This window comes from Giraffa tippelskirchi, chromosome 4 (genome assembly GCF_054371585.1).
Source record: "Giraffa tippelskirchi isolate mGirTip1 chromosome 4, T2T-mGirTip1v1.2.pri, whole genome shotgun sequence".
NCBI classification, from domain to species: domain Eukaryota; kingdom Metazoa; phylum Chordata; class Mammalia; order Artiodactyla; family Giraffidae; genus Giraffa; species Giraffa tippelskirchi.
In genome coordinates, this window is record NC_137278.1 from 126,551,605 (window position 1) to 126,564,214 (window position 12,610).

Consider the following 12,610-nt stretch of genomic DNA (forward strand, 5'->3'; position numbering starts at 1 on the left):
ATTCATCTAAATGTATGGATTCAAAGACATACATTTTTCTCATCAGCTGTTTAATCATAATTTCCAATCCAAAGACTGTATAGAAATTCACTCCTTGATGCGTGTTTTTTATTACCATGACTTACCACTGGTGAGAAAGTTACAAAGTAACATTGTAAAACACACTGAGAAAACAGGATGGACTGTGTCATAAACAGCTAATACGGTATTAAGGTAAGTTTTCTGGTTTCTAAAGAAAAGGTACTTTAGAATACAGTGCGAGTCTCAGAAATAACTCTGACCATTAAGTAAACATTAAAATTTTAATAAATAACATACATGAAAAACAAACATTTTTAAAAAATTACCTTATACCTAATAAAATAATTTCTCTGATGAAGATTTTAGTTGGATTCATCTTGGCATTGTTAGTTTATATAAAATGTTTGTACTGCATTTATTCTGATGAAATTCTACCCTTTTGGAATCACACGAGATGAAACCAGCACAACTACAATACTGTGCCTTCTTGAAATGCTTCTATCCACCTGTAAGAGAAATTTGTTAGATTTGTAAAATGCAGTCATCCAACATATAGTAAGACAATACTATAGACCACAGCTATTCCTTTGGATCCAATTACCCTAACAGTATATTTAAGATCTTTTTTTATAGCAAACGAGAATTCTGTATGTATGAAACTACCCTTTATCTGGTAACTTGGACCAAAATTTGGCCTGAAGAGTGCATCTCTTATTTTTTTTTTTAATGGTCAATTTAAAATGCAAATGGCATATAAGTTATACCATAATAAATAAAAAGATTTTTTAAAAGTCAAAACTTTTAAAAAAATTAACACATTTTAATATTCTGTAATGTGAAAATATAGCAACCCACGTGATATTAATAAACTCAAAGAAATTTATAAATTAGCCTATATTAATTCTAAATAACAAGTAAGGTGATTCTTTTCATCCAACTACATTCAACTCTCTTAAAAGGATTTCTATCTTGTCAACTATATAAGGAAAAGATACATATTCAAAAGTTCAATAGCTTGATCATGAACACAAATGAAAATGATGAGAAATATAATATCTAACAGAATTGTAGGCAATTACTATTTTATCCAAATAACTTTTTTTTTTTTTTAAAAAGCCGTGTCATAATTTTAAATTATTCTTTGGTACCCAGAAGTAATCATTTGTATTAACAGCTATATATGGTTGGAAATCCTAGGACAGACTGAAAAAAAAGGCAAGGCTTATAGAGTATTTGTAATATAGTATCTGATTATTATTGAGGGGGAACATGTTTAATTCTGATACATTAGTTGTAACTACCTTAATAAAAGACAAGCCTTACTTAAAGCATTCTCTTAAATTTTCGTGTACTTTGAGAGCCTAGTGAGAAAACATGAGCATCACTTAGTGAAAATAAAAATGCATATTTTGTGAGGCCAAAATAAAAATCTAGTGAAAAGGAGGTGAATGGAATTGTTTTGTTCACAGAGGACCTCAATTTCACAGAGATATTCTTCTCTATGTTAGGCAATCTCATGACATCTAAATAAATATTCTTGTTGGAATTTTGAAGAGACTGTTTCAACCACTTCCATCTAAAATGATATACATTTCCTTCTACTCAGTCACTGGGAATAGCATAGGAGACTCTTCATGTGTTTGACCTTCTCCCCAAAGATGTAAATTAGCAAGCAGCTGTTTAAGCTCCTGCCGTTTCATGGCAGGACTGACTCACAGGATTGCCAAAATCCCAGAATGTTTCAAGAGAAAATTCTTCACCTCATTGGAGGAGAGGTCAAATACCTCCGCTTCCCTTCCTTTCATCAGAGCAGCTTCACGCTGCTTCCTCGGAGGTCATGTGTACACAAAATATTTTGGACAGAACTACCTATTTTCTTTTCCTCTCTGCTTCCTGAAAATATTCCAGATACTCTTGCCTATCTTTAAAACAATTCTAAAGAGTTTGAATAATATGTTAAATCTTTCTAAATGGGATTTCTGATTTATATTCTTCGTTGATCCCATGCATGGAAGTAGGTTATTTTTAAAATCAATCATTTAAAGTAACAATTTGAAATCTCATGTATGAAAAAAAAAGCCTAAATTACTCACTTCTGAGCTGAGTGAGCATCATCTGCTTTGAATACATAAAATAGCATGTTTTTGTGCAGTAACTGAAACACTTTAGACTCTGAATTCTCATCTTTGACTTGACTGACTGTGAATCCTAGTAAAGGTTGACTCTCCAAAGCTGCCACGTCCTAAATTTACAAAGACACAAAGGAAGACGGACTTTTAAAATGATACAAAATTCAGACCTACAACTCTTTATCTGCAAAGCTCTAATTTAATTTCAAACAAACAAACATATAAAACAATGGTAATTCTAGCAACTAATTCACTTTTCATTTATTCAACAATATTTATTGGGCCACCCCCTCCCCACCCATCAGACAGACACTGCAGTAGACAGTTTTCAATGTGTTCATATTCACTGATTTCACGTTATTTCCCTACAACCATGGGAAGTGAGTAATTACATTACTTTCATTTTATGGATGCAAAAAACACAGCTCAGAAAGGTGACATACCCCAGTCTCGCCAAACTTCTGCCTTCAGTGAAGTAGTCAGTAGTCACATGATATCCCCCAAACTTAACATTTTAACACTATGGAAAATTCCTAACATCTTTGAGTATCTTTAGGTACAAAACAAGGAAACTGTTCATATCAAGAACAACAGTAATATCTCCCCCTCTCAAAGCAAAGCAAAAGCAAAAATGTAGACAAATAGATTAGGCCAATGCTAATTATTTCTAGGTGGCACTATAAAACAAGACTCCATATTATTCAGGTTTACATTTCAGATCTTACCTCACTTGCAGCATATGTATATAGTACTTTATTTTTTATGACAAACCACAAGTGTTTCCAAGGTTTTTTATTGCCCTTCGATCTGTACAAGTAGCCACTCATAGAGGAATCTTCTGTGTTTGCTGATACCTAAATAAGCAAACCCCATACACAGTTTAATAGTTTTTAGACAAAACCAAAATTTAAAATAACAAAATTGTTTTTGATCATTGATGCTGAAAGCAATAACCATAATAATATCGTGTTTAAGAATGAAACTGTTTTTATCAAAATCTGCTACTGTACAGATTGAATATTGCCATTACCACGAGCATAAAATCCTTCCTTTTAGAAGCAATTCCAGAATTTTATGTGGTTTACCTGTGCTTGCATGTATAGGTTTCTTAGTGGGTTCCACTATGTTTTCTGGGTTGCCAGGAGATGAATAATAATTTCAAATGACAAAAATGCCTTTTAAAAGCTGTGTTTTGGGGACAGTATATGTTGTTTATTGCTCTCATTTAGGGGTGTTAGGGAAAATTACTTAAACCTTTAACTTTCGTTCTGAGATAACTTTGGATTTCCACAAATTACATCAACAGATAAGTAAACATGAAATTTTCTATTTTTGGAGGGAGGGGGTCATGCAGCTTGTAGGAATCTTAGTTTCCTGGACAGGGATCACACCCGTGCTCCCTGCACTGGGAGCTCAGAGTCTTAACCACTGGACTGCCAGCAAAGTCCCAAGTGGAAAATTTATATCTAATGTTAAATTAGTATGTCTATTAAGTGCAAGTAAATCTGTATACAGAAACAACATTCTATATAAGACTACCAAGTAATTAAAAAAAAGGAAAACTACAACATTTACATTCAAAGGAGGTTTCTTTTAAAATGCAGTTACATTGTGATATTACTGATACTATGTACTTAGGTTAAGTGTTACTATCATTGCCCCAAATATTTTGTACATTGCTCTTTTGGAATATTTTACAATTAATTTAATAGTCATATAAGACTAATCACAATACTGAATAATCATACATAGTCCTCTATTATCTTTTTAAAAGAAAAATTAGTGTTAAACCAGCTTAATCACCTAATTGATTCACAAAACTTTCATTCTAATGATTTATTTAAAAAATAAGTGAAATTATCAATTCAAGAGACACAGTCTGCCATTACTGAGGGTACTGGAGTTTTGAAAGTATGTAATTCTAAAAAATGAATTTCTAAAAATGTACTGAACATCAATGGAATAAGAAAAAACTTTCCAATTCCTTAAAAAAGTTAAATATAGGATTATTATATGATCAAGCAATTTCACTCCTAGGTATACAACCAAGACAAATGGACACGTAAGTCCACATGGAAATCTGTACACTAATGTTTATAGCAGCATTATTCACAATAGCCAAAAGGTGGAAACAACCCAAGTGTCCATCAACAGATAAATGGCTAAGTTGTGGTATATACCTAAAAAGGAGTACTATTCAGACACAAAAACGAAAGTGCTGATACATGCTATCACTTGGCTGAACCTCAAAAACATTGTGCTAAGTAAAAGAAGCCAAACATTCAGGATCATATATTGCATGACTCCTTTTACATGACAGATTGAGAACAGATGAATACAGAGAGCAGATTCATGGTTGCCAGGGCGTAGGGGTAGGGGCTGGGAATGATTATTAAACACACATGGGTGTTTTTATGAGGTGATGAAAAAGTTTTGAAACTGGAGCAATACAGTAGTTACACATCATTGTGAATACACCAAATACTACTGAATTGTATATCTTTAAACAGTTAATTATGTGTTATGTGAATTTCACCCCCATTTAAAACAAAAGACAAAAAAACACAGGTTTCCAAGGAGACCGCTTTGACTTGTATAGAACTTAACTGGAAAAATGAATTTCCCCTGTGTGGCCACAGAGGAGCAAAGCAATGGTTTTCCAACTTCAGTAGACATACACCTGAATCATTGAGAATGCTTGTTAAAGTTTCTGATTCCACACAGATTTGAAACTGGAAGGCCCATTTGTGTGGTTGGGTAGAAAGATGTACAAAAGAGGACTGCAATTAGGTTGAGTCTAGTTTATAGACCATAAAGAGTTTTTGTAGCCAAAAACTCTGTGGAGTTCTGACTAAAGAGGGGAGCACGTGTCAGAATTATATTTATAAACAGTGACATCAACATGGAGAAGTGAAAAATTACAAAGAACTGAAAATTATTTCAGTTGGTTAAAAACTTTAAAGCTTTTGAATGTAGACTTAGATTCAGCAATTGCATGATAGAAGAAAAAGAGTTGAGAGGTATTCACTGAGCTGGCTTATTCAGTTCCATATGAAACTTGGCAAATGGAACTGTAAATCCTATTCTTACTATTTCATGAGACTGGCTATAAATCACTTCCTAGTGTTTCAACAGCCATGATGAACTATGCTCAACTTTACGTAAGGAATATGATCTTGGTCAAATTTTTAGAGTTCCTTTCTTCCACTTTTCATGATGGAACACCTCCACAGCAAACAAGCGAGAGAACAAAATTTAAAACACTACTTTCCTGGGCACAAAACCAATTAATAAACTAACCAAAATAGGAGTGACTAGAAAGGCAGGACTATTTGATCTCTCGACATTGGCTGATTTAACACTTGACTTTGAGGAACTGGGACAGGATATCAGTGACGCCTATGGATTTACTTCAGGGGCAGGTCAAGCTTTGTAGGTTATTAAAACTTAAAATTTTTTCTGTCAAGTTGAAGGAAGAACAACCTACTATCAGTGAACAACCTACTATATCAGTTGTATATAACCTACTAATGCCTAAAAAAAATTAAGCAATACAGATGAGTAAATGCTAACAAAATGCCCCCAATAGTTTACAGACTTCTTCCCTCTGATAAGGGGTCTCCTCAAAGTAATTTTAAAAATTAACACGAGTCCAAGTTATCTTTACTTTCTATCACTGCTATAAAATGTTTTCCAAACCTTTCAATAGTCATTTTCTAAATGACTCAGGTCATAAGGGAGATAAGGGAGGCCTCAGCCACATCCATCTTCAGTATTAAAATGCATGTCTTAACAGTGGTGGGAAATGACGTCTTCCTTTATTAGAGAAAAACTAAAGTACTATCTGGGTATGAATAATTCAGCCTCTATCAAGTTGCAAGTTTAATGGAAACACTTACTTCTTTAAGAGCAGCTGGGATTTTTTTCTGTTTCCTCCCTGATGGAATACTATGTAAGACTGATGATAAGGCACTGGAAGGAGATTTGTGATTTCCAGGGGATCCAAACTTAGGAGAGTGCTGGTGATCTAAAACAAACGAGGTGCACTTATGGAACCAATGGTAAACATTCTGCAATCTATTTAATCCAAGTCAATAAACACTGTTATACAAAATATCCATAGAAGGATACTTAAGAAACTTGTGACACTAAGACCCCTGGGAAAGTAAGCCAAATGGGTGGAAGTTGAGTGGGAGGAAGACTTTCCATTGTCTATGATTTTTTACTTTTTTCAACTGCAAACCAAATGAAACAATTGCCCCTTTGTGCCTTTAGAATGGAGAAGGCAATGGCACCCCACTCCAGTACTCTTGCCTGAAAATCCCATGGACAGAGGAGCCTGGTAGGCTGCAGTCCATGGGGTCGCTAAGAGTCGGACATGATTGAGCGGCTTCACTTTCACTTTTCCCTTTCATGCACTGGAGAAGGACATGGCGACCCACTCCAGTATTCTTGCCTGGAGAATCCCAAGGACGGCGGAGCCTGGTGGGCTGCCGTCTATGGGGTCGCACAGAGTCGGACACGACTGAAGTGACTTAGCAGCAGCAGCAGCAGCCTTTAGAATTCTGAAACATGTTCATGTACTACCAACTTAAAAAACTAAATTGAAAAAACTTCTCTCCTGACTTAAAAAAAAAAAAAACTAACATCATATAGTATCTAAATACATGACCAAATAACATTACAATGAACAAAATTTTTGAAAAGAGACTATAAGACAAGAGGAGGCAGTAATTAATTTTGACTGCAGAGGTTCAAGGAAAGCTGGGAAAAGAATAAGAGTTTTGAGTTGGCATCAAGGTATAAGTAGGAGTCTGGCAAGCAAAAAAGAGGAGGAAGAACACTTTGTGAAGAAAAGACAGCATAAGCAAAAGCACAGAGATATGAAATTAGATCATCTATTTGGAGGTGAAGCTGGAAAAAAAAGGACTGGTTCTAAGGACTGTCTTTTAGGCAGTGGGAAGTCAGAAGCCTTCTGGGCTGGGAAGTAGACTCAATTTAGAAAAGTAAATCTGACAGTAGGAAAGGGGAAGGATTTGCAGCATAAAAACCTGTTAGGAAATTAGGACAGTAGTCCAGATGAAAGATAATGAAGGCTTTGTTAGGGTGGAGGTGAAGACGTCAAGAGCAGGACAGATTTTTCAAAGATAAATTTCACAGATTTATTGACCAAATGGGTGACAAAGGAGTATTCAACCATGAATTTTGAATGTTTAAGCCTGTATTAGATATTCAGAGAACAAAGGGAGGAACATAAAGCTGGCGGAAGATCAGGTGAATGTTTCTTTTTGGAAAATGTGTACAGAAAATAACAAACAATTCCTCTGTTAATGTATGGATTCTGAAATAGTATGTCATCTAGTTTTATTCACTTAGATATTCTCATCTGCTAATGAAAAGCTATTCTTCATCACCATGACGGATTATCTTTTAAAAGTTTAGATCCTATAAGTTTCAGGAGACAGGAATCAAGACCATCCCCAAGAAAAAGAAATGCAAAAAAGCAAAATGGCTGTCTGAGGAGGCCTTACAAATAGCTGTGAAAAGAAGGGGAGCGAAAAGCAAAGGAGAAAAGGAAAGATACACCCATTTGAATGCAGAGTTCCAAAGACTAGCAAGGAGAGATAAGAAAACCTTCCTCAGAGATCAATGCAAAGAAATAGAGTAAAACAACAGAATGGCAAAGACTAGAGATCTCTTCAAGAAAATTAGAGATACCAAGGGAACATTTTGTGCAAAGATGGGCTCGATAAAGGACAGAAATGGTATGGACCTAACAGAAGCAGAAGATATTAAGAAGAGGTGGCAAGAATACACAGAAGAACTGTGTAACAAAAGAGATCATCACGACCCAGATAATCACGATGGTGTGATCACTCACCTAGAGCCAGACATCCTGGAATGTGAAGTCAAGTGGGCCTTAGGAAGCATCACTGAACAAAGCTAGTGGAGATGATGGAATTCCAGTTGAGCTATTTCAAATCCTCAAAGATGATGCTGTGAAAGTGCTGCACTCAATATGCCAGCAAATTTGGAAAACTCAGCAGTGGCCACAGGACTGGAAAAGGTCAGTTTTCATTCCAATCCCAAAGAAAGGCAATGCCAAAGAATGCTCAAACTACTGCACAATTGCACTCATCTCACACACTAGTAAAGTAATGCTCAAAATTCTCCAAGCCAGGCTTCAGCAATACGTGAACCGTGAACTTCCAGATGTTCAAGCTGGTTTTAGAAAAGGCAGAGGAACCAGAGATCAAATTGCCAACATCCGCTGGATCATCGAAAAAGCAAGAGAGTTTCAGAAAAACATCTATTTCTGCTTTATTGACTACACCAAAGCCTTTGATTGTGTGGATCACAGTAAACTGTGGAAAATTCTTGGAGAAGGAAATGGCAGCCCACTGCAGTACTCTTGCCTGGAAAATCCCATGGAAGGAGAAGCCTGGTAGGCTACTGTCCATGGGGTCACAAAGAGTCGGACACGACTGAGCGACTTCACTTTCATTTTTAGTTCTCTCAATCATAGAAAACCACTCTTCTCTTAAGAAAGGGAGAAGCAGCAGCTGCTTACTGCCAGCAGTCTCCAAATCTTTTTTTTGCTTTGCATTTCATTTGCTATGTATCATTGAATATAATTAACACTGGTCACCTTGAATTCATAGTTGGAACAAAGGAACAGACCTGAGACATCGCCAGCACTAACCTAAGTAGAGCTGCCCCCTTTCTCTGCAGTTGTGGTTTACTATTTCCTGGGTTGGAAGGAATAACTGGGAGCTCTGCATGGATCAGACCCTTCAGGCAAGAACCAGTATGTTAATAGTGTGAATTAGATATACTGACTACCTGCTCTGCTTAATTGTTATGAAACTGAACTAACCAGCAGTTATAAAGCACATACTTTGTTATGTGCTAGGCTCTGCCTCTTGGCCTGTAGATAATTTAAGAAGACCTAGGGAATACCATCAGACATGCTAATTGTATTTGGGTGTTAACAAAAGCAGATCTAGACAAGCTGTCCACTTAAATGGTACCTTTTGGTCAGAAAAAATTTATTTAAAGATTGTGATCACGAAAAATTACTCAAACCTTCTATCAAAATTATTTTTGGAAAAATAAACTAAATGCCTTTAAAAAATAAATAAATAAATAAACTGTGGAAAATTCTGAAAGAGATGGGAATACAAGACCACCTGACCTGTCTCTTGAGAAACCCGTATGCAGGACAGGAAGCAACAGTTAGAACTGGACATGGAACAAGAGACTGGTTCCAATTAGGAAAAGGAGTACTTCAAGGCTGTATATTGTCACCCTGCTTATTTAACTTATATGCAGAGTACATCATGAGAAACGCTGGGCTGGAAGAAACACAAGCTGGAATCAAGACTGCTGGGAGAAATATCAATAACCTCAGATATGCAGATGACACCACACTTATGGCAGAAAGCGATGAGGAACTAAAAAGCCTCTTGATGAAAGTGAAAGAGAAGAGTGAAAAAGTTGGCTTAAGCTCAACATTCAGAAAACTAAGATCATGGCATCTGGTCCCATCACTTCGTGACAAATAGATGGGGAAAACAGTGGAAACAGTGTCCGACTTTATTTTTATGGGCTCCAAAATCACTGCAGATAGTGATTGCAGCCATGAAATTAAAAGACGCTTACTCTTTAGAAAGAAAGTTATGCCAACCTAGATAGCATATTTAAAAGCAGAGACATTACTTTGCCAACAAAGGTCTGTCTAGTCAAGGCTATGGTTTTTCCAGTGGTCATGTATGGATGTGAGAGTTGGACTGTGAAGAAAGCTGAGCGCCGAAGAATTGATGCTTTTGAACTGTGGTGTTGGAGAAGACTCTTGAGAGTTCCTTGGACTGCAAGGAGATCCAACCAGTCCATCCTAAAGGCGATCAGTCCTGGGTGTTCACTGGAAGGACTGATGTTGAAGCTGAAACTCCAATACTTTGGACACCTGATGCGACTCATTGGAAAAGACCCTGATGCTGGGAAGGATTGCGGACAGGAGGAGAAGGGGATAACAGAGGATGAGGTGGCTGGATGGCATCACCAACTTGATGGACATGAGTTTGGGTAGACTCCAGGAGTTGGTGATGGACAGGGAGGCCTGGCGTGCTGCGATTCATGGGGTCGCAAAGAGTCGGACACGACTGAGTGACTGAACTTAACTGAACTGAAGTTTCAGGAATTTTAACTAAGGATCTTTTCTCAAAATGTAGACCTGAGCTGTATTCATCTTAACTGGAGGAATGGATACTTGCAGGCAGATATAACTCATCATTTTGTAACTGGTAAAAGGCTGCACATTTAGATGTAGAATAAAACCTCACACATCAGTCCAAGTGATTAGAATAAGGCTAACAAAGTGCCACTTGGTATGTTTTCATAGAGAACTAGTTGACTGATTGATAAAAATGATTTGTAATACACATAGATGTGAAACTAGCAACTTGAAAATTACTTAGAAGCTAAAGTACCCTTGTAACTGTTCTAAGCATTTCATCCTGTGATTATACTTCTACAATTAGAATCCCTAGCAAAACCCTTTTCAGAATAAGAATAAGTTTCAGTCCAACCTTTCCTGGAATCATCACAAAATATGAGTGAAGAAAGCTTAACTACTCAGTGCTATGTGACATGTAGAGGGGTGGGAGATGGGAGGGAGGTTCAAGAGGGAGGGGACATAGTATACCCATGGCTGATTCATGTTGATGTATGGCAGTAACCGACATGATACTTTAAAGCAATTATCCTCCAATTAAAAATAAATAAATTTTAAAAAAAGAAAGAAAAAGAAAGCTTAACTAAGAAAGCAAGATACTTAATATTTTGAGAGAAGTATCACCAATTATATTGTTCCCCATGACAATTCTTTTAGAAGGATTTTTGCAAGCATCTGGGGCATACAGGAGTTTTCAGTTAAATCTTTACTTACACATTACCTAATTTCTGCAGTTCTTGGAAACAGTGTTCACATACTCTTGCTGGTTGATTTTTCAGGTAATCTAAGCCATACTTATTTGATGAACAAGCTTGGCATACAATCTGCAAACACATTGGAATTATTTCATTTCATTTAGAATAACTTTTATATCTAAACCATCAGTTACAATTTATAGCCCTGTCTACTTTTCAAAACCTGTACATAGTCATTGAGCCACAATAACAACTCAGCAGAGGTATGCAGGGAACTCACACACAATACCACCTTTGAAGAGGCCACAGATTATCACTGAATGCTTATGACAGATAATAACATACTGATGGAGTTAACAGGTGCAAAATGTTTAGAACACTGCCTGGTGGGTAGTAAGTCCTGTGTTAGCTGTACCATCATCACTGTCATTGGCATCATAACTGCTGCAACCATGAATACCTCTGTTGTACCTCTTCCTAGTGTCTGGCCTGTATTAAACACTCTCTAAATAACATCCATTAAATCTTCACAGTCACTCTCTGATTTCATTGTTACTATGCACATTACACTGATGTTATGAAAACTTAGAAACATCACAAATGGTAACTTCAACACTGAAAGTTTCCTCCTATTAAGAATGTAGTATTGGGACAAATGTAGTTTCAATAATTACCTATAAATGTGAGCATCTATTTAATTGTCAATTTGTTAGTCTTTTTTTTTTTTTTTAATGAACATGTTCTATTATTGACATCCTAAAGTAATCTTGGGGTAGAAGGAGTAAGTTCCCTAACAAGATTGCCTCATGCTAAATATTTAGGGGGGGATAGCAGTCATGAGTCAGTATCTCTCTCCTCCCTACCCTACAATGGTTTACAAGGGGAAATACACTTCTTCACCATGTACAGCGTGGAGCTATTGAAAATCACAAGGGAAGTGAGTGTGATCCTCTCCAACCTTTCCGCAGGCTCGGCAGTGATGTCGTCTCCAGGTCAGAGTAAATTCACTGGTGCAGATCATACACATGGTGGCCCTGGTATCAGGAATCCAGATGGGAGCCTTAGACCCAAGAGGACTAACCTCGTCTTTATTTTCTGAGTCAGCCTGTAGAAGAATGACTTCTGATTATTTCTAGGCACACTGCTGCTACAGCTCAAACCTTTTTATTTCACACTGGTGGCTCACAATGCTGATGGTATCATTAAGGATGTGGATGAAACAGGAACAATCGTATTTTTCATCTTCTCAGGATATTAAGATTAGCTACATTCCAACAATCCTCTAATGCAAAATTGTACTACCATTGCCTGTGGTAGTGCAATGACAGCTGATTAGTTTCTTCCTCAAACTACACTGCTGTGTTTTCTACAGTGAGGTTTTATAACCAGAAAAAAAATATGAATGCACTATATACTATCCTAGACTTGTAGGGAGACATTAATAGAATAAACATTTAGGCTCTGAAATTATGCACACACCCAATCCTTCTGTGAAGCATATGCTGCTTTTCTAAACCCCTCGGAAAAGTTTC

At 36.6% G+C, this 12,610-nt stretch overlaps 1 protein-coding gene across 3 annotated transcripts in view; it reads right to left on the reverse strand.

Moving 5' to 3' along the window:
• Nucleotides 1-288: 288 nt before the first annotated feature.
• FGD6 (FYVE, RhoGEF and PH domain containing 6) overlaps nucleotides 289-12,610 on the reverse strand; it is a 101,462-nt gene continuing 89,140 nt past the window's right edge. For all 3 annotated transcript variants that reach the window (XM_081592175.1, XM_081592176.1, XM_081592174.1), the window contains exons 16-21: nucleotides 12,037-12,183; nucleotides 11,105-11,207; nucleotides 6,050-6,177; nucleotides 2,876-3,004; nucleotides 2,115-2,263; nucleotides 289-527 (exon numbers count right to left, since the gene is read on the reverse strand). In XM_081592175.1, coding sequence (XP_081448301.1) covers nucleotides 491-527; nucleotides 2,115-2,263; nucleotides 2,876-3,004; nucleotides 6,050-6,177; nucleotides 11,105-11,207; nucleotides 12,037-12,183 — 693 coding nt within the window. In that variant the 3' untranslated portion in view covers nucleotides 289-490. The remainder of the gene's footprint in view (nucleotides 528-2,114; nucleotides 2,264-2,875; nucleotides 3,005-6,049; nucleotides 6,178-11,104; nucleotides 11,208-12,036; nucleotides 12,184-12,610) is intronic.